This window comes from Nyctibius grandis, chromosome 4 (genome assembly GCF_013368605.1).
Source record: "Nyctibius grandis isolate bNycGra1 chromosome 4, bNycGra1.pri, whole genome shotgun sequence".
In the NCBI taxonomy this organism is placed as follows: Eukaryota; Metazoa; Chordata; class Aves; order Nyctibiiformes; family Nyctibiidae; genus Nyctibius; species Nyctibius grandis.
The window spans coordinates 62,788,969-62,812,078 of record NC_090661.1 but is presented as its reverse complement, the minus strand read 5'-3'; the positions used below and the strand labels follow the sequence as shown (position 1 = coordinate 62,812,078).

General features: G+C 39.3%; 1 protein-coding gene across 1 annotated transcript in view; it reads right to left on the bottom strand.

The window, feature by feature from the left end:
- The window catches only part of ASPG (asparaginase), a 46,633-nt gene that overhangs the window by 12,289 nt on the left and 11,234 nt on the right, over positions 1-23,110 (bottom strand). The window contains exons 4-12 of the mRNA XM_068399629.1: positions 21,531-21,656; positions 19,966-20,049; positions 18,740-18,866; positions 11,931-12,043; positions 10,251-10,436; positions 7,157-7,270; positions 4,025-4,144; positions 2,830-2,925; positions 1,767-1,930 (exon numbers count right to left, since the gene is read on the bottom strand). Coding sequence (XP_068255730.1) covers positions 1,767-1,930; positions 2,830-2,925; positions 4,025-4,144; positions 7,157-7,270; positions 10,251-10,436; positions 11,931-12,043; positions 18,740-18,866; positions 19,966-20,049; positions 21,531-21,656 — 1,130 coding nt within the window. The remainder of the gene's footprint in view (positions 1-1,766; positions 1,931-2,829; positions 2,926-4,024; positions 4,145-7,156; positions 7,271-10,250; positions 10,437-11,930; positions 12,044-18,739; positions 18,867-19,965; positions 20,050-21,530; positions 21,657-23,110) is intronic.

Here is a 23,110-nt window from a genome sequence, read left to right as displayed (position 1 = left end):
TAATAAATAGAATTTAAATATTCCTGTAGCAGAAATCTTCTTAGTGGGTATCTAATTATGCACATATACAGCTGTCTGATCTTTACCATTCTCCTTGATATGCTTATCAGTGTGAAATGCAGTGTGAGTACACAGCAGATCATAAATACACATTTACAAAATTAGTTCTAAGTCAACTCTTCCTCTCATTCCAACAGTAGAAACAAAAAGAGAAACTGAAAATGGTTATGGTGCAGTTTCCTTTTACAATTCCGTATATCAAAATGGGTGTGCAGTTTTAAAGATCTTAAGAGTCATAGTAGGAGTCTAATATAGGCGTGGCAATGCTAAGGAATCCAAACAACAAGCTCATGTGAAATTCCTCAGGCGGTAGATGGGTGCGGTAAAAAAAGTAGGTGCCTGATTTGCAGGAACATCTAATGGTATCTAATGCTTTAGCATTTTCTCACATTGGACCAGAGCCACCTCTATTCAACTGCAAGGTTATTTGTTTGATTTGCTATTGGGCTTGTTTTTGCTTTAAGACTTTAAGGGTTTGCCACTGAAGAGCTTATATATTCATGAGATAAAGCAGCAACTACAAAGTCATAGGGGACCATGCAGCAGGTATGGCAATAGTACAGTGTAGCCACACAGGACTTCAAGTCTCAAGTTAATAGAGCCTGTTGAGTTTTCTACATCTGGTCTTTGAGACAGAAAAAGCCTTCAGGTTATTCCTGCAGTCAATGCAAAACCAGGACTGTCAGACCTCCCAGGGAGCTAACTCCAGCCTGACAGACCAGGTGAACTTGTCAACATTAGAAAGCTGTAGGAATATTTGAGGACAGACATCCATGAAGACCATGAAAATTCTATCACTCCAAGCTCTTTTACAGAAAAAAGCTTCTCTCCTGCCATCATACAGAGTGAATATGAGATAAGGAGCTGAAAGTGGATCAAAGAAACAAGAAGAGATTAGGGCATGCAGCTTCTAACACGTTAGAAGACCAATGGCTTTGTGAAACCCCAGGCTATATAAATTGTTTTAAAATTAAATTTTGATATCTGATAACTTTTATATTCTGTGCTATGGCCATTTCTTAAGACTATACAACATGGAAAAGGCCAGTAAATCACATGTCCATGACTACCATTCCAGAACTGCTGACATCCAGAACAACAGGAAGAGGAAATCCACGAAGAAGGCAGAGACATGCAGCCATCCCATGTAATTATGAGTGGGTGGAAGGCAAAAATCAAAAAACCAGTCACCCAGCAAGAGACTCAGGAAAGCACTGGTGGAAGGGAAAGATTAAAACATGTCAACCTACCGGTATATTTTGTGCCATATTGAAACAGTCTGGTCTTGATGAGAAAGGGGAGGGCAGAAAGAAACAGACAGCCCTTGGTCCTTTATGCTGCAGTTCTGACAGGCAAAAAGGAGTGTTGAGTTTGGCTCTGTTTTATAAGGAAGCCTCATAATAAAGAGCGGAGTCCTGAAATTACGGACAAAGTTTTGGCAGGAAGGCAGCAATAAGTTACCTTATGCTAAAATTTTGCATGCATACCAAGTTGTTTGCTTTAATTTCATATTATTTTAAAAAAATCTTTTAATTTAGGCTAGTCACATCCTTTGAAATGAAGCTGGTTTGTGTTATTTTAACTGCTGTCATTTACTCATGACTGCTGAGACAAAACAAGACCAAAACACAGGGATGGACTTTAAATTCAAAATGATAGAAGGTTTATAAACTTTACATAGAGTGGTGTATAAATTATTTTGTTACCTGAACTTGATCGCATTCATCAGTGGGGTAGATCCGTATCTGTCTCTAGCATAAACAGTTGCGCCAGATGTCAACAAATACTCAACTAATGGTAAATGCCCTTCAGAGGCTGCAATATGAAGTGGAGTTCGGCCATCATAGTCTCCACAGCTCAAGTTTCCACCCTACAAAAGGACAGATTTTTCACATGCTAAAAAGATAATGGCTGCACATTAAGTTGTTGGTACAACAGTAGATGCACACACCACATTTTAATTCTGCCACCAAAATGTTAAGCTTGTCAAACTTAGTTAAAGTTTATCTTGTAGCATTGTTTTAGCACCAATAAAGACATTTATCCCACTTTCTGCGTGTTCCCCCCTACACGTGTTCTCATTACAGCCCCTTCAGATATGCTCTTTATTGCAGTACACCACACAGAAGCTTTGTGCCTATAGTCTGATAATTTTACTTGTCTTAGTTTATTGTTATTTTCAAGATATATTAATTCTTTCTCAAGGCCCATTACCAAAGTCTCAAGAGTAGGGTAAACCAAGGCAGAGAGAAAAAAAAAAAAGAGGTGTAGAAGATGATACAGGGAAATGCCTGTTTCTTTTTCCAGGTATAACCCAAGCTAGAGCTATGGGGAGAGCCAGAAATCCTGAATTAGCACTGCACTGTGTTTTGCTTAAATATAATTTTCAAGTTCTTTTTTTTTAATCATGACAGATTTACATCCAAAAGCTGGATACTATGAATATGGCATAAAGAAAGTTAAGCGAAAGAAAGCAGCACGAACCATTTTAAAGTGTTCCAAGTTAGCAGATAAGAACTTGCAATTTTAATCTACCTGTATTTTCATAGTTCAAAAAGAAAATGTAACAGCTGAAAACGAGATAGGGGAAAGAACATACCAGTTTTGAAAGGCAAAGACTGAGGAGCCTAGAAACCAACTGTATTAGGCAAAGCACTTTTGATTCTAAGACTAAGGTAGTTGCTTCCCAGTGAGCATAAGCTTCCTCCCATCATTTACAGCTCTATTTAAAAATTCGTGTTTTGTACAAAACTGTTAATTTTACATTACCATTTCTGCTATGGCTCTCAGTGCATCTATGTCACCCAGTTTAGCTGCAGCACAAGCCAAAGGTGGAATTAATGCATCTCTTACGGCTTCTAACTCCTGAGAAACAAATAAAATTAAACATTTAATATCAGCCTCGCCTCTAATTTGACTGATGTCCAAGTCATAAAAACACTGCCCTTGTTTTCATGTAAAGTTTCCAAATTAGTCCATTTGGTTATTTAAAAATGGTAGCATTTAGGCCATTGGAAGGAAAAAAGTCTCATGTTTATTTTACATTTTGTCAGTCTCACATCCATGAAGACTTCTATTCCTCCCTGGCAGCACTACAATTACCTGGTATCTATATATACCATTTAAGGTGGCTGCGCTAATTACCATCTCTGTACTGCCATAGTTACACATCAGTACAGTACAGTAAGAGAAACAGCACTGGTAGGAGTTGGAAAAGACCATATAGTCCAGTCTCCTCAAGACTGGATCAACTTTATTCATGCGATTCCTCAGATATTTGTGTAACCTGTACTTCCAAACCTCCACTGACAAGCCCCATAGGCCCCCTAAATATCCTCCCATTTCTCACGCTTAGTAAAGACGAACCATACATTCAGCATTCATTAGCTACTAAAAATCCCATCTTCCCTGAAACCAAGCCAAGAGAAAAGCAAATACTTGTATCTTACAACCAATACTGTATTTTCTGATTTTCCAATTGGGAGGGACTAACATTAAACACAATATTAAACTACACTTGTGTAGTGCTTCCTTAGTATCAGCCTTCTATGACTGCATGTACAATTAAGCTGTTTTACCCATTATTATTCGGATTGCTCCAAACTGTCAATACATTTGACCACAAAAATACAAAGCACTTTTTCATATCATTGATATCCTGAATTATAGCAACCGTCTGAGGCTTGTTATTGCAACCAGCCAGCCAAGAAAATAAACTCAAGATGGGGCTACAAAGAGGAAAAAAAAGAAGTTAATATGTTTTTAATTGAAAACATTTTAATGTTATGCTTGTCATTGTGTCCTTTACTCCCTAACTCAACTTGGTTAGCTGGGACACTCAGTACTAAAAAAATAATATAAAAGCTCCAATGTTCCATTTTTCTTTCAGCTTTGCTGTTCGTCTTTAAGCTAGGTTCATTTAACTGCTTTACATGAGTTCAATTTTAAATATTTAAGTATATACCTCCTTGCTGCTGATACTTAGAGATTTGGCAATCACTTGAATAAACTTGCTATCTCTCAGAGAGATCTTGGCTCCTGTGGGTACAACAGTCATTTCTCCTCTTAGATTCTCACTCAGCATCTGAAAAGCAAGCAATCAAATCTTTTGTTAGCAGAGGAAAAATATGGTAGTAGTCTAATAAAAAACCTTAGGATCAAGTCAGAAAATTGTTTGGAGGAATTATGGAAACTAATTGAATGCAGACAAAAGATTAAAGAAATAGTTACCGTTCCATGAAAATTGCAAGTTTAAAAAGACAAAGGAGGGGAAAAAAAGGGACAGGCAAATAAAACTTTCTTCCAAAGCAAAGAAACCAAAATAAGCACATAACAAAATACCCCAATTTTTAGAGTATGCAGACAAAAGTTCCCTAGTGGGGTAAGCTGCAGCCTACTTAAAAACACAAAGATAGTGAGTAATTAGCAGAGGGATGCTGAAGACCAGAATATTCTGAAATGCTGCCTTTTGCCAGCATTCCCAAACCTCAGTACTCCTACACAGACTGTGTACGTAGGCCTCAAAACAAAGCCCAGTGCTGCCTGTGGACAGTCATGTATTTCAATGGATTTTTCAAACAGCTCCATTAGCCCTGATTTTGTTAAAATTTGGCCACCGAGCCAGCTTTGAATGCAGAGGGTCTACAGTAGCACTAGTCATTCAATATTAAAGCTGGCGTGTAACAGTTTTCAGGATAGGTACATCCAATACAACCAGGAAAAAAAGCCAAAAAAAGGTCAGCCAATTCATGTGTAGAAAGTGCTTGAACATAGCAATAAAGAAAAGAAAATACTCCAAAAGACAGGTTCTGGGAAACATGGAGAACAGAGAGAGAAGCCAGCCATTAAGAAAAAGCAACTGGTTTCCTCAATTTTGACAATTTTACATACTGGCACTCTTTCCATGAAGGTTTGCTGATGCAGCTATAAAGCACATAGTTATTTCAATTAGAATTTTAAAAAGCAGGATTGTGAAAGTTCGCAAGAAACAGATGTGATGCTGGAAGGAGGAATGCCCCAGGTTTACTTATGTCTAGGCATGCCCTTTATTAAAAAAAAAAAACCTCCAAGCGCTGACAACACTGTAGCTGTCTGCTGGAAGAGCCCCATATACATGTAACTCGGAGGATACCGACTGCTTTGGCGCACTTTTAGAGTTTGACAGGTTGAGATCATTGCTTTGCACAGGTAACCTTAGCAATTGGCACCTGTGCTAAATGCACCCAGTGCAAAGCCCTACGTGTCTCACTCAGTCCTACCAGCTCTGCAGCCATTTGCATGTGTCTGGGGGCACATTCCTTGCTTCTTCGTGTTGAAAGAGAATCCTAAAATAACCACGCCAGCTTCAGGAGAGCTTCCGTCTCTTGGGAGACTATTGTTTAGTGATATGTTTAGCTGAAGATATTGCCACAGACAACATATTTCCAGGCTTTCTTTTTCTCCTGGTCTCTACCCTCATTCCTGCCCAGGCAATGCAGCATGCTGCTCCCTTAGTCGTGCCAACACAATTGTTTGTGGGTCTGTACAATGAGTCAAATGAGGAAACCAATCCTGCTTAACTCAAAGAAATTGCAAAAGTTATTTTGTTTTTCAAACCATATAAAGGATGTCCCAGCACCACCACACAAAAACTGTGTAGCACATTCCGAAGAGCAGCACATGAAGATGCAGGAGTACCTTGTGCCAGTGGTACCTAAAACATCCTATCACCAAGTCCTCACCTGAGTAAGTCAGCTATCTCACCTCAGCAAACTGGATCTCAAATTAAGTTTTAACTCACACTACTAGGCAGGAAGCCAGACGGGAGTTTCTCCTGTCCCAGGTCAAATAATCCTCTGTGCAAGAAGATTAAAGTCTGCATTAAAAAAACAGGCTAGTATATGTGTGTTCTAGGATCAGTGAGAGTACCAAAGGGGCATCAGTGAAGAGCTTGGGTTTCTAAAGTGTGTATACACAAACACATGCAATACCACTACTCTTCACACAGCATCATGTCGCCTGTCAAGCATGTTCTTGCACAGAGTATATTCTTGCCATCCTCACCGAAGAAACACATAGCTCCACCTCCTCTCATTTTTCAGAGCCAGGGCTTTAGCAAACAATCAAAAGCTCAGAGTCTGAAACTGTTTCTAAGCACAGTAAGTGCTACTTCCAGCCACCCACTTCTGATCATAGGTATCCAAATATGTTTGTCTCAAGAGCTGCTACTGGTTGGAAGATACTGAGCATGAAATACCAATCAATTTGTTTCAGTTTTAATAAAAACAGAACACCATCTATAAGATACACGTGTGCATGCAGTGCTTAAGTCTAGAGAGTGACTCATCATGATGTCATCTCCCAAAGTGTCAGGATTATGATTTCACTGCATACAAGCACAGAAACACACGCATTCCTGCAGGCTGCTGCTCCCCTATCTAATTCAGAGCTGTATGTTCCTTGTATAAAAGGAACATGATATATAACTACATGATTTGAGGAAAAAAAGCCTTGATTAAGCACGAATTAACAGTAAGAACATTGTTAAAGGGATTATGGTTTTAAAATGTTATAATTGGTTCTTAGAATAATCCTCTATTTTTTATGTATTTATAAAGTGTATCTCCTCTTAGAGAAACAAAATCTAACACTGTCATGAGTAATGCTGTAAAGGAAGAGGCTGTAGGCAATATTTATTTTCAGAATTATCTTTGTGTGAATGAGTCTTGGATGAAATCTTTACCACACTAAGATCAATGACAAGATCTTTGCTGACTTCAGTAGGGTTGGGATTCTGTCTCCCATATGAATTTCCACATATGGGTTTTCAGTACAGAAATGTCCAAGGTTGACTACTACTGTTTAAAGATGGCATTTTTATGGCTCAGGCACAGTCTTCACCTGACTTATGCAGAGAATTCTTTTCTCTCCCAATCTACATACATTTATTTGCCTAAGAGTATTTTCCTTAAGGAAAAAAACACGTGATGTTCACATTATGGCTCTGGAACCAATTGCTTTTAAATGCAAGGGAGAAGCTCAAGGCATTCAGCTAAGCGGAAGTTAGCACAGTAGATGAGAAAGTTAAAGCCTTTCAAGGTCACGCTGAAATATTTACCTGCCTCTTCTCCTCCCAGCTAAGCTTACGCTTGCTGAGCGTGTACGACAGTTTAGTTAGGGCTGCCTCTGGTGTCATATCACCTCCAGGAATTACTCCAACATCAGCGAGAGTCTGAATAAAAAGGAATAAGGATTCCAATTAGCATAGCATTCAAAAACACCTGCATGAACAGAAAATGTGTATGAATGATGAGTAGCTACACAGAATACAGTATGCAGCCGTGCCTCCACTCTCTTGCTTCTCCTACTGCCACTGTAATTTTTGTAATTTTAGTTATCAAATACCAAGCAAATACTAGAGCCAACTGAATAAATATGACTTTTACTTTAAATTCCTTTTCATGCAATAATATGGAAGAATTCACCCAAATGCTTGCCAGGGTCACTTACTGTGCTAAAAGGGAAAGGTTACAGGTCCGTATCAACTATCTGCAGAGCTGTCGATTCCCTTTACTGAAAAGCTGCAGTTACTCTGTTTTAACCCAGTGGCATTTTGAACATTGCCAAGCAGATTGTTCTCACATGGACATATTTACCATCCTTTTATGGGGCATTGCTTTGGATGAATTCCAGCACTACAGTGTGCTCACAGCAGGAGTGTTTTCAGATCCTTTCAGGCTGCGCTAGCAGTGTATGATTTAGAACATACAACTAAAATATGTAATTCATGCAGTTCTGACAAGAACAACTGAAAAATATGACCTTTTTAACTTATCTTTCTGGTAGTTAAAAAAACCCAAACTATCTGAACCAAAGCAAAAAGCAGAAAGATCTTTGCTATGGTCAGCAAGCCCCATAAGTGTACAGTGAGCAAGACAGCAAAGATAAAGGAGATTTCAGATCTCTTGTCACTGAATTGTACCTGGGCAAACACTCAGGCTTCTCTAAATCCACAGATCATCATCTTTGCCGTATTGTGATGCCTCACAGTTAAGCATCTTGCAGTAGGTTCTTCACACTGCATTTTACTTTTAAATACCTTGTATATAAACTTCATCTTTGAACTTTGTTATGGCTTAACTAATATTTTTAGCAAGACACAGAGCCTTAATCAGCTCATTAACCACCTCAGAGAGCCCCAGACTAACATTTTTTAAAGTTCCGTGAGAAAACGTATAAAGAGAAGGTGAGAAATACTTTCTGTACTGCAAAGAACAGTTAGGGCTTTTTCAGGGGGTTTGAGAAAGGGGAGGAGGAAGGGATTCCACAGCTTCCTTCCAATACCTAAAGTCCCCTCGATTATAAGTTTCTACTGTGCAGATGGATCAGCGGCCAGACATTCAGTTAATTAAAACAAACACTTCAAGGGAAACCAGGGACTCAGCTGACCCACCTGGCTAGCTTGAAAGAGTAAAAAATGGCCTAGCCATATGCCAAGACCTGTGAAAGATTTTATTTAAAGAAAAATCAAAGTAAAGTTAATGTTACGGCAACTTTCCAGCATTCACCCATGATATTTCCTCCATGGAGCAGTTCCTTATGAAAAGGAGAAGGCAACGGAAGAACAAGCATGAAGGAATTTTGTAGGACATGGCTCTGTCAGTGTTCTCCTCGAAAGATGCCAAGAAAACAGGGCAGCCTCCATCAATGAATGCTGAAGCCATATAATACACACTCCATATAAAAAGTGGAAGCCAGAAGTAAACACATTTCCACACAGCCTTACAACGTTTCAGTAAGACCTGAGCAGAATCTTTCAATTCAGTGTATCAACAGTCTGGATCAGAGTGCAAAAAGACATTTTAGAGGTGTCTACTTGGAGAATCTTTTAACCAGAGCACAGAAAAGGGTTTTTTCTTCCTCCTATACATTTTAGCAGTTCATTTCAAGCAGAAGATCACATAAAAGCTAGGCTTCATTTTCATGTTGTTTTTCAAATAAAAGTTTGGTGTCTTTTATTAACTTAACCGCTTTCTTTGTTCCATGTGAACTGTTTTATACAATCCATGTATTCCAATTGCATTTGCTACAGAGCATGGGATCTTTGCAAAAGTTAGTACTTCTCAAAACATCTCCATTAAGTTATGCAAAAGTTTTACCAACACCCAAATGACTGCCCGTATCAGAATATACCGAGTTTGGATACTGAAGAGGTGGAAAGAAACTCTCACGATCTCCTTTTCTTTCTCCTCAAAACAGACTATGTGTTCTTGAAGCAAATATAATCTAAAGCTGTGTCAAGACCAATGTTAAAAGTGGCAGGTTTCAGCACCAGACTAGAGAATCTAGGTTTCTCTTACAGTCACTGAAGAGGCTGGCTCTACCAGACGGGTGGTTGCTCCCAACAAAACCAGGTGTCTAAAAGAGGGGGATGAGTCACCCTCTGGCAGTGCTTCTTGGCTGTTTAATGGCTAGCCTTCTTATAAAGGCCAGTTAAACCAGCTTCCTTCACGCTACCACATACAACACATACTCTTATACGGCTTTGAGCTCTTATTAGTCCCAGAGACGTCATGTCTTAATACACAATTGAGAAACTCACTATTAAATGCCCTGAATATTAACAGTATCTACACAAAGTCTGCTTTAAGTTAGCTTTCATGGGTTAAACACAACTGATTTCCATTCTGCAAGACAGACACTTCCTTACATACTGTTCTCCAATCTCTCACTGAATTCAGTTGTACTTCCAGTCAAATAAAAAACTGGGATTTGGAATATTGCTTGGATTTGCAGGATTTCTTTATGTCCTTACATTGTAGCTAAGTAACTGCTGGCCTATCAAATACTACTTTATTTAATCACCTGACCCCTGCGCTAGCTTCTAGCTCAGTGGAAGCCCTTTGGGAGAAATACTACCGACCTAATGCAAGGTATCCTGAAGTGCTGCACATGACAGGAGCAAGCAATCACTAATTTGGGATTTGAGCTGACTGTTCAGACTAGGACAAACAGGATCTTGTTTGCAGATGCATATTTAAATGCTTCCAGCTTAAGATTTTTCAGATATAGTTACTTTATGAGCAATATCTTTAGAGTTTAATAAATCTGATTTTATACACTGGGACTACTAGAAGCATACAATCAAGTTGTATCAGTGGGACGTTTCTTTTACTTAGCAGTAGAGTCTGAAATCATTGCACAACCCTTACCTGCCCTGTTGCATAGACTGCTTTAACAGATCCTCGTAAGCACTGCGTACAGTTTAGAATCACTACTTTTCGCTCAGCTGCTTTTTTCAGCTCTTCCAGCAAGTCGTCTCTGTTGTTTGGGGCATTGCCACTTCCATATGTTTCAAGTACAACGCCCTCAATTGGAGGCCGAAGAAATGCTCTTACCTGTTTAAAGACGAGACAGGGAAGAGAGACAAAAGATGTGTTTAAGTCACATTAAGATTTTCATGTATGGTACAGGGTTTTTAAAAACGTTCTATTCCTGTTATAGTCTTCCAGGCTCTCATGCCTTACAGTCTTCTCATGTCCTTCTGTGCTGCCCATTTGCAATAACTGGGACTGTAGAATAAGCTTTAAAAAATGAGAATTTCACTCTTTAGCTTCCTTTAAAATTCCTAGAGGGACAGATTTTAAAATAAACCATTTTCTACAGTCATGACCTCAGTGTGAAAAAGGATGCTATTGTTCAAGTGCCATTAACAGGCTATCCTGTTGCAGTATGGCGGGACAAAAGGGTAGATTTACACCTATGAAATAAATGCAGAATTATTAATTGAGATTAGAAGCCCCAGCCCTGCCCAGATTTGTTACTTTAGCAAAGAGTTTTTTTAACAAATGTCTGCCTGACTAAGAGAGAGAGTCTCTCACCTTTCAGGAAAGAACATGCTAATGAAGCTTGGAGGTTTTTTAACTCAAAACTCAATTGATTTAACTCAAGGCAGAAAAAAAAAAGAAGACACTAATTCATTCTGGGCCAGTTGCTAATGAGGTAGCTATTGTGGCTCCCTGTAAGAGGATGCCTGGCAAAGTCCTCTTCCTAGAAACATGTTAAACAGCCTAGACGTTTCCTTGCTGATCACTTATGCTAAATGCAACACACTGTAAGCCCCCATGAGGCTAACTATGCAGTTGGAGTTTTATTGCAAATATACCACCCCTCTGCCTTTCCATCTGTTCATATTCACCTAAAAAGAATGGTAATATAATTGGGGAGTGCTGCTTAAACTACTGGATTCAATTTAAGATGGCAACAGCCACAAAAGACCTGTTAATTTAATGGAACTAGTATTAGATAAAAATTTAAAGACAAATCTACCTAAAACCACAGTTCTGCAAAATAATTTCTAAAGGCAAAAAAATCCCACTTCTCATTTTCAGCTCTGTATGAATGCTGAGGGTCATGTTAACCATCATCGTGAGACAAGATGAACCTTAAAAAAGAAGCATGAGTTGTAGAAATAGTCACACTCCCCTCCACCCACCATATTGTGTATTTTTTGACAAGATATCTATTAATATACCTCAATATGCAGCAAGAAAGCATTTCCATGGTCACTGTAGCCTGCACCTGTCTAGAAAAGCACACTTGACCTATTTATGAGCCCTGATAAGAAAATAATTTTAAGTTTCAGAGCCCAAGTGGTTTAGACAAAAGATACTTGAAAAGCTTTTATCATTAGTTTATGGCATATGAAAATAGTCTTTGAATGCTCTGATATTCCAAAAAAAAATGTTTAGCAGAAGATGACAGATCCTTTCCCTTCCCTCCAAAACCCCAACCTCTGCTACAACAATGCACCTTCCCTACTTCAGCTAACTAACTAATCAAGTATCTGAGCATCGCTTCACCCACATCCAAAATGAAGTGGTGACACTTACAGCAGCAGCAGTGATTCCCGGGAAGATTCGCAGAAGCCCAACATTCCTGTTCATATTGGTGTGAACTCGAAATTTCTTTTTGGTATTGGCTCTCCACACTGTTTCCCAGTTTACTGTTAAAGAGAAATGGCCTTTTAAATTTAATATTAAGACATAATATTAAGTACACTTGTAGCACTTCATACTTACAACACTGCCTTTAAAACTGGTTCTTATGTAGGAGATTCACGAGAGAGAATGTATTTTTGAAAAGAGGCCCATTTAAGACAGCAGCCATAGCAGCTGATCCAACACATCTTATTTATTAGGTGCCACAAAATATGTCTTCAAAGCCACATCCAGGTCAGGCTCAACTGTGTTGTATTTTAGCTTTAATTCCAAAATAGTCTAGATTCTGAGATATATCAGTATTACTCATCAGTATTTCTAAGTTAGTGCTCTTCAAGGTATTTAACATGTATACCGCAATTTAATAGCATTTTATAGCAAAGACTTCCAAACTGGATATTTTAGTTCAGTGCCCATTAGTGAACAGGATGATCTATCAATCAGACACAAAGCTGTATATCTCTACTACAACCTTTTCAAAAGAGAAGTCTGATAGCTGTGAAAAGCATCTGAGTACTAGACCTGATGGGTTCACGATGTTGAACATGTCCTGTTAGTGCCAACTCTCCCAGTTCAGAGTGCTCAGAAAGCCTCAACCAAGACAGCGGCGTGCAGGTCTAGCATAGGTGAGATATTTACTCGTCACGCGCTGACCTGAACTTCATTGTTATGTAGTTGGCCTGATACCAGCCTGAATTCACGTTTAGAAACAGACCTTCATCTTCCCAGACATAAGAGATGACAAATGCAGTTACTGTTGCCGCTAATCACCTCCAGAGTTTATTAGGTAGTTACTAATGATTAAATAAAATAGCAAGGATTCAATTAACTCTGATTATACATTTAGAGCCAGAAGCCAGCTGTTTAACTAATAGTTTGTTTGTGTTGCATTATTAGAAGCCAAGTCATGCATTATTGATTTCAAAATTTTACTACTTCAGTGTACGTTCGCAGCATTGGTAGCGCTGACGGCTCAGCGCTGACGGTTCCCACAAGGCAGTGGAAGAGGTTTAACAAACAGCAGCCAACAGCTCAGAGCTTCATGCTTCAATGAAAGTAGAACATGCCATAGAGCTACCTGTTTCCCTATCATGATTTAAGCTTTTTAGATTTTGGAGAAACTCCCAAGCAGCAAGACAGATAAAAGATCTGCGTGCATAATACTGACTTGCTTTCAGCCATACGGAGAGTTACTCACACCAATTACTGTTGCAATCTCTTGCAATCAGCAGACAGCCATTTGCAAGAAAATTTAGAGTACGTTTAAAAGCCTCCATTGAAGTCTACTCTCTTGCCCCATTACCAGAGATACTAAAAACTCCATTAGGTCAGGACAGAAAACAGCAGTCACCTATAAGACTTTACACTTTCCCTTCCTGTCGGGGTGCCCTGTCAGTAACTAGAGCTTCTGTATGTTTTTTCTAAAAAAATACCAAAAGTCATTAAACAGGTCACAAGCAGTTGGCTTGGCATCACATTTGTCCAACCAGCCACACTTCAGCACATAGATTCCTAATGCTCTGGGAATGGGAGAGTAGAAATATAGACCATATCTACAGTTTCTTTCTTTGTGCTAAGCCGGCCAGCATGGTTCTGAAACCACATGGTTGGATTTAGTAGTCAGCCAAGTAGCTCCCAAAGCCCTCAGTGAGCTTTCCCAAGTGAGTTAGAGACCTGCAGGAGGTACAAGGGTGAGTGCAGAGCACCATGCATTTGTTCTGCTTGAGGTTCATAGGCTTGGCTAACCACGTTCACTCATGAGTGCTGTGCTTTAAGAAGCAGCAGTGTTTAGCAATAAATCCAATCCTTTCAACCTTCTAACACACAGATTAATTCTTTAAAAGCAGCCTCCTCTATAAGAAGGGATGGCAATAAAATTATATCAGAGCTTTCTTTCCTTTATCCTCCATAAACTAGGAGTCCCTGACAAAACTTCACAAATGTATACTACTAAGTTTGGCAACTATTAGCATCCCTAATGCCTGTAACAAACTTGAAGAATGAATTGAGGAAACCTGCCTTGGCATGGATCACTAAGATATTGCCAAAAGTAGAAGACCAGGGAGAGAGATCAGAGGATAGGTACAGAAGTCAGACCTGTACCAGGCCTATACCTGTACTCTTGGAGTACACTCTACGAAATAAAGTATCATCTTCAAGATAAATGTAATGCATGCAGACATAGTACGGTGATGTAATTCCAAACTATACTAAAAAAAAAGAAATAAAGACTGCCCCTGAGTTAACATTCTCTTGGTCATGAGCCTCGTCAGCCTACATAATGTGCTCGGTACTGCAGACTCCACAGATGTCAGTTTTCCATTAGACAGATGTGTTTAAAAGGCAAGTGTGATACAAGAGCCAAAGACAAACAAATATACATAAAAGCCCGAGTTCATCTCAGATTTATTCAGAACTGTTGTAAGTGAGGCATAGCACCATGCAGGGGAAAAAAAATTAGGACACACCCTTTGCATCCTCCATCTCAAAGATTACATCCACAAAAAGGAAGAATATTTACATTGCATAGCTAAGTTCAAGCATCTTCTTTGCACTGAATAAACCAGCCATCTTGCAGCCTATGGTCATACCACACTGCTATCTTCTTTTTGTTAAATAAAAAAAAAAAATTAAAAAAAAGTCTTAGGAATTGCTAACAGTTCTTAAATAAGAAACTCATATACAAGCAGGTGAAGTACAGAAAGCTGTATATATCGGTGTTCATAACAGTTTTTTATCCTATGGATAAGACTGACTAATTAGGGATATTAAGTTTTGGCACAACACAGAAAACAGTAACCTGTTCTGACTTGGATGGCCTCTTCTTGTAAAGAGTGTAACTGATATAGTGTACTGCCTTATGTAAATATGGATACAAAGCTGAGGAACAAACGTAGCTAGCTACTGGTCTTGCACAGCAGAAAGAACGTTTTTAAAGCAATGTACATAAAGAGGTAATGGCTATTTATATACTGTATCCAAAATGGCTTGGGATACAAAAGACTGCATTATTCAAGGAGACTGCATTCAAGATAATAAGGTCGTTTGTTTATTCTTCCAAACAAAACCATCACATAAACAATACTCTGCTATTTCCAATCATCTCCCCCTCCCTACCAAACACTACAGCTTTTAAAATTACAGCTCAAAAAATACATCCTTATCTTATTCAGCTTTATTCACACACACACACACACAGAACTATGGTGATAAGGTTAGTGCAGAAAAAACATCAACCTGTCTTAAAAATAAAATAAAAGAGAGAAGCAGCTCTATACAGTCTAGAAAGCAGCAAAAACACCCCTTTTTTTTTAAACAGTGCATATGCCACAATGCAGGTTTCAACTTATAATGGGAGAGCAGCAACTAAGAGCGACACCTCCCTTAGGAGTGGTGCCTGAACTCCAAGTTATGAAATCAAACAAGAAATACAGCTTTTCGTGATTGCAGATCTCCAGACAAACAGCAACGCTTTCTGCTCATCCTTCTCTGCAGGGCTATGGGCGAGCCCTACCATTATATAAGCTGCCCCGGCGTTCATTACAATTCATGGCAGCAGCCAAGGGGTGGGGAGCGCAGGCCAACCTATGGGTGCAAATTCCTGAAGGAGGGAAACAAACATAGACCCCCTTTTTTGGCAGTTTGTTATAAAACAATCCACACGCACCTTTTGAAATGAATATTTAAATTGAATGGTGTCGTTGCAAGAATCAACATGCCTACTTCCAAGGGAGTGGGGGGGACCAAAAGCACTTCAGTGAAGAGAGTTGGTGTTTGCCTTAATACATACATGACTTGGGCTTTTTACTATAAATAACCAGAACTGCCAACCAAGACACACACTTGGACAGTGATAGATAGTTTCTCTCTAATGAGACTGGTAGGTAGATGAGCCCAAAAGGGCCTTCTAACCTTCTGCTGCTGCTGTACCACATCTGCATGCACAGTCACATGTGCTCCGTTCATCCCCTACACGTTTCTTATCATACGGTCCTGTACATGTGCACCACTCCCAGAAGTTACATGCACGTGTGATGAAGAAAGTCCAGCCATGGTAATAAAGCAAGTTTCATATTTGCTTCATTAGGACAATAGAGAACAGAGCAGAGCAATCAGTTATGAAATATACTGAGACTCTTAACACATTTCAAGTGAAATAGACCTGTTTTCAAAATACGAGAGAAATAAGGCAAGGTCTTTTATTTGATAAGCTTTAAGATTTTAGGAATATTTTTTGGTTATTTCTATATTGCCCACTTCATACAGAGATTTCTGATTCTGCTGCAAAAGTATTTCCCATTGGCATTGGGTTTCTTACTCATCTCAAGAGTGGGCTAGAATTTTTCACTTCTTACAGGAGTTTCTTGTGCTAAATTGAAAGTCTTGAGGAAGCTGACACACTTGCTTGTTGAAAACTGGATAACAGGACTCTTAGGTGTTTCTAACACAGTTAAGGATCTGGCTGAGAACACAGCCAGTTGATGAGATCAGAAATCCATTGGGAGCCTTACCTGAAGAGGGAACAGGGTGAAAAATGGACATCAAAAATGAAGAAAAGAGCTGCAGCTAGGGTAGGCAGGGAAGAGGACTAAGCTTCTCCTTCTCCTCCTTGGCTCTGAAGCAGATCGTTGCTTTGATATGGTATGCTTAGCCTCAAACAGCATGTTCTCTCCTCATTCCTGTGTATCAACCCATGATCCCATTATGCTCCCACTTCCTCCATCCTGACACCTCTCCCCCCCTCTGCTTCTCTGGAATTTTTGTTCCCAGCTTTGTTAGAACCGGGAAGCCTGAGAAAGAGTTTCTGCACATGGCCTACTCCTCCTGGCATCCTCAGGCTGCTCTCCATAATGCTGAAACAGCAAGAGTCAGCCCTGTCTACAGTCAGCCCTGTCTACAGGAGGATTAAGACATATTACACAAAGTCGTTTGAAATAAAACACTTAAAAGATGCTAGATTTGTTTGATTTCTTTTTAAAAGCCCAGGTGGTTCCTTGTCTTCATAAAAGCTTCATACGAGGATTGTAGAAGCAAACTCAAGGGAGACAGCAATGTTTCAAACAATTAGTTTGGACAAAATAAAGCAGCACTAGTAGATTGCCCATACTACAAACTATGTTTTTTCAAAATGAAACAATTTTTCAATAGTGACACTGTCATCTTGGATAAATGATGCTACCCTAACTGGGTAATCAACTGAAACAAATAAATATAGAGCCTATCACACCATCAGTTTTTAAATCAGAAATCCCCACTGATCTCAATGGGGCATTCTACTGAAAACATAATGGGACCCTCTACGGGCCCAGGAAAGTACTTAATAACTTTCTCATTTTTCTGCTATAGACAAGGAATCACAGAACAGTTCATTCAAATCCAAGAGAGAAATAGCATGCAATTTGCAGCTTGATTTCATTATTGATCAGTCAGTAAATGGAATTATTTATAACCTATTTGATGCAGTTCATAAAAAAACAAGAAAGAAGATTCTCCCCAATTTACTGCAACAATTAACTGACAGCACTTCTGTTGATTTCAGATACACTGTATTTGACACAGCACAGTAATACACACCAGTGGCAGACTCTCAATGTGAGAGATGTCTTACGGACCACTACAGTATTTCACAGGCTTCCTCAGTCTCTATCTGGCTGCTACGAACACAGCACTTTGATCCTGAAACTTTGTTAAGTAACTCCCACTCATTAGGTGGAAGGGAAAAGTTATTTTTCCAAATTGCAGAATGTCTCTCTCTAGTAGTAGAAACCATTCAGAATGGCATGCTGCATGGCACAGGACTAGATCTCCTACTGCCACTAACGGCACCTAGCAAAAGGATCCGGGAACCCCCTCCTATTCGTAATTTTTTGTAATCATGGAGATCGTCACCAAGACCTACTCCTTTTTAATATATCTAGCCTATCCAAAAGTAGGTTGCGTAACATGTTATATTTTTAAAAACTGTCCTTTAGTATGTTTTTTGGCAACTCCTCATTTGGCTAGATTCCAAATGTGTCTCTTCTCCCCTCTCCAAAGAAAGGTTGCCATTTATCCAAGAACAGGCATCAATGTGTTAATGGCTTTGCAAACAGGTACCAAAATCTTCATGTGGTTTTCCGCCTCCTTAAAAAATGGACACACAGAAATTATAGGGAGCCTGAGTAAGTTTTGGGAAAAAACACTTCACATGGCGCATATTCTAGGTCTGCCGTTTTCAGTGCGCTTGCAGTTTAGACAGGTCCTAAATATCCAGTAAAACATCTTATGCATGCATCAAACAGAGAATCTGTTGAAGCTGCAAGTACTCTGCAATGACTCTTTTGCCTGATTTCAGCGCCCAGCATGGTCATTAACGAGATTAAACTCTCTGTTCTTTCAGTCCTCACTCCCTCATTTTTATCTTTAGAGCAAGCATTTTCGTGACACAGGGGCAACATTCCCTCTGGTTACTCTGGATCTTTAGTCAAAGTCAGTCTAGCTCACATCTATATTCAACAGATAAATGCAGTTGAGTCACAAATTCTCAGCCTTACTAATATTTAAACAGTTTCAGAGCAGATAAAGTGGAGTCAAGCTACAGGGCTTTCAAAGGTATTCGAGTTTAAAAACAGCATTTCAACTACACAGGCATGGATTCTTTTCAGCTAGAGTTCTATTGCATGTGGCATAAATTACAAGGCTTAAGAGATGATGTTGCTTACTTGTAATATCAACCTCAGCATTTGCAAGTGGAGGCAGGTTAGGTGAGGAAAAGGCATTGAAACTCCCAGCATCCACCTTAGTCACCCTATTTCCCCTGTACAGTTTATTATAAAAATACAGGCACACCTGCAAGACAAGTAAAGAAACAGGTCTATGAATAAGCCAGTAATTAAAAGATTCAGTAGATAAATGCTGTAGTCTGTCCTTTATAAAATGTTTTCTAAATCTTTAAAGCAACTCGGAGGCTAGTAGATGTTTACAACTCTTACCCTTTCAAAAAGAGCTGGCACATCTGTCACACATTGGTTTAAGAATTTAAGAGCAAAACAAGTTAAGAGCTAACTAGTTTCGTAATCCTCTCATGAGGCATAGTCTAGGAGACAGCAAATTTCCCTGAGTCCACTTCAGAGAGAGAGGAAAGAAACAGTGTGGACTTTTTAGTAAGTTCCTCAGTTATATCAAAATTAAGAGTCCAAAACCTTAACAAAAGGCCTAATGCAAATGAGGATAACTTTCAAAAGAGTTACCACACATAAATAATTAGGTTCCTTCTCAAGTCGCTTAAAGTTTGTCAACTGGAATTTGAAGGAAAAGAGATATCTCAAAGTTGTTATTAGTTATTAAGATCTTGGCCAGTCAGCTATTGCTGTTGTCTTACAAGAACTGGCTTTGTGAGTGTGGCAGAAGTGAAATGAGGTGTAACCTGACCAGTTTTGTCTCTGATTTTTGGGCTGCACAGCACCAAGATCTTTAAAAGAAGGGTGATGAGACCATGGAGGTACTTCCATGTCCATTGGGTATATAGAATAGAATAGAACAGAAATCATTCTCAACACTTCAGTCTTCAGGAACTAGAGCTAGAAGACACTCCTACCAGTTCCAGAGCAACTTTAGAACTTCAAAGTAACTTTCAGTTAAAAAAACTGACTTACGAGTGTTTCAGATCCCCCATATTTGCAAAGGAACCTCTGATTTCAAGTCTGCTGCAAGGTACATTTCAGACTTGATAGCCTTTATAGATTGTATATGGGAAAATGGGATATGAATCCTGAGAAAACGGCACATGCTTTGCCATGCAAGCGCGTGTTACCTCAGCAGAATCCATTTTATCTTCCTGTTTAAGTGCAATTCCTTACTGCCTACCGGATATTTTGAGTATGTAGGTATGTGTCCTGGCTAGAGGGAGAAAAGCAGCTTCTGAGACGGTCTTCACAGGCAAACAGACCTCAGGAATCACGAACTGCCCAGCGAACAGCAGTGCCCCCAGAAGGTTGGCTCGTCCGTCATTCTGCAACTCATATATGGGCACCTGAAGAGCAGAGACTGAAATTATACCCAGTCCCTTATGTAAAACCTACACAGCAGAAAAGAGAGTCCAACTTATGCAATACAGACACATGAATAATTTATGTAACAATGATTTATGACAAATAAAGTTTCCTTATTAATCCAAACTATTTTGGATTGCAGCAGATGGCAGGACTTCCCTCTGTGCTTGACAGACTTCCATAATTTAAGTGCTTAAAAGCTAATATAGAGGTGATTCTAGGGTGATTAAGCAGATTAAAATACTGATTCAGGAAAAATATAAAAAATAGAAAGCAGGCATAGCTAAAGTGACTGAGCATGGGAGAAGTGATTGTACAGAGGAAAAGCAAAAACCCCAGACCACACAGAACTGCCACTATGGGCTTCACAACAGCTCTCTTGCACCATCTTTCCTCATAGTATAGAAAAACTGAGCCAGCATTTTATTACCGACAGAAAAGGACAAGATTAAAAGCAGAAATTTGGTCTGCTGAGTGATGACTTCCATGCCTTTTCAGATTGCCTCTTTCTTAACAGAGAGTCAGAGCTCCTTTCAGCAATGAAAAAAAAAAAAAATCACATGTTCCATTGCTAGATCATCTGTCAGGCAGATCTCCAAGCAATAAAGCCAAAAAGAAAGTAAACCCTTGGATATGATATACCAGAACTAGTCTGCCTCACGTCAAGACAGTAAGTGGAAGCCTGCTCCTTCCTAGACTTCTGTATTTTGACTTCAAATAGACCACATGTGAAAGGGAAGCTATGAGAAGGGGGAGGGAAATTTTACAGCGTGATGTTTCTTTTCTCTTTTGTGATTAGAGCTGTATTTTACGCTCAAGCAAGCTATTCTAGTAAGACAACCCCTCCCCCTCAGACAATATGCAAAGGGCTGATCTCCAGCTAAGAGAAAGAAAATTAATAAATGCAGTCTTCAGAGGAAAGGAAACAGACCATGTTAGATGCTTTGTGGAATAGAAATGATCAAAAATGCATCTAATGCTTAGAGATTATTAAAAAAAATTATAAAGAATGCAACAATGAGTAACATAAGATGGGATAACAACTAATGAAGTAAAAAGTAATAAGCTTCAGGGCTTTAAAAGAAAAACAGACAGCTAACAACCAGCAGCCAGCCACCTGAGGCTGGAAAGACGCTTCTCTTATAAACTGATTAATACACAATGGCCAGTGACAGGCTCTTATATCTTTCTCTGAAGCATCTGGCCCCAGCCATAATGAACTACTGGTATGATCTGGTACAGAGTTGTAAAGTCATTAATGATAAAATTATGGGGCAGATCCTCAGCTGGTGAGCCCGTCAATTCTCACTAATTTCTATCATCAGCACTGTGACCGTTCACCCTGGCCAGAGGCCTGTCCTGCACTACTAAACTACACAGTGATAATCAGGAAACTACCTAGTTTTGCATATAAAAACCAGAAATGAGGCTTCTGACTTTAACTTCAAATTAAGCCCATTACCTGAGATCCTGTCAGAACAACAGTTTTCCCCAGGTTCTCACACATGAAGGATAAGGCTGAAGCTGTATAGGCCATGGTATCAGTGCCATGAAGGATCACAAAACCATCATACTTTTCATAGTGCTCCTGGAGATGGAGAGACAATTTTCACATTGTTAGAGCAATGAATACACTGGCATCAGCAAGTGAGCTACGTATTGCATTACTTGCACTGACGCAAACAACAGCATGATACTTTAAAGGGTACTACATGCATAATTCTTCCTAAAGTTATCCTGTTTTCAGTTTAAATACAGTTAAGGGTTAATAGGACACCAAGCACTAGAGCCAGTAATTCTAATTATGGAACAGTCAAAGAGATTCTTCTACGTATACATATTAATGCAGCATTTTTAAACCAGAAGACTGCTAATTAAGAAAAGCTTAGCCGTGGCTTTAAACAGGAATGTTAACATATGCAAATTAGTCGTATAGTCTGATTTCTCGTTGCCGCTTTTACTTTAGGGATTACACCATTTACAGGAACAGATTAGGCAAACCAAGGCTATCATAACATATAGAAAAACCAGTCCATTTAATCTGGGTGGCAGAGAGGCAAATGGCCAGGGTAAGAGTGCCCTCTTCTGCTGAAAAGCCATCCTGTCTGTAGCAGCATGTGACTTCTCCAGAAGTCACTTCAGGTCTTTGAAGTCTTGAAGACTTCTTCAGGTCTTTACCTGAAGAGGCTTCTTGTTGTTTGTTAAGGTACATACACACACTTGCTGGTTTTTGAGAAGTCCCTTAGACTATCAGGCACGTACAGATGCAAAAAGGAATTTTATAATAAATTTTAATCTACATACAGTTCCACACAGGAGTTTTTTTAATGCAAAGCCATGAATTGCACTGTTCATCTTGTTGGTATAAAGTCATCTACTGGCTTTTGGAGGAAGAAGGAACTGGTTCCTCTATTTTAAGAGTGATGTGCATAGTAAACACTGTAGTGAGAGATACTGATGTCTCTGATGTTATTTGGTAACATGGAAAGGATTACATAGAAGTCTAAGGAGATATATGAAGTGCCAGCGTGGGGTAAAAAAAGGGGGTTTGTCACAGAATTAAAGGATTTAAGTGTAATTAAATTTAATTACACTTCTTATGCTACAGTGGGCACACACGCTTGGCATGTCCTGATAATAAGGTCACCTCCAAACTCACCTGCAGATTTCTACTTGTCCTTTTGCTGTTTCTTCACTGATACTCATGCCTACGTGTTGCTACCTACTGGAAGTTTCAGGGGATTTCTGCTTATCACTAACAAGTTAGTCAGCAGAACAACAGACAGCGTTGCAAGATCTTTCTGTAGGCCAAGTTATAGCGTGATGCAAAAAGCATGCTGTAGTTATTCACCAATGCAGTAACAAGATAAGTAAGTTTCAAGAAGGGCTAGGATCACAGAAACAGCCACTCGTCCTCTCTAACGCATTCGGTATGCTCATGAATATTTTCAGCCTTATAAACCTTATTAGATGCGAAAGAACATAGCTTGGTTTAAGCTTCATAATGTAAAAGATAAGGCCGGCAATTAAGGAGCTATCCCA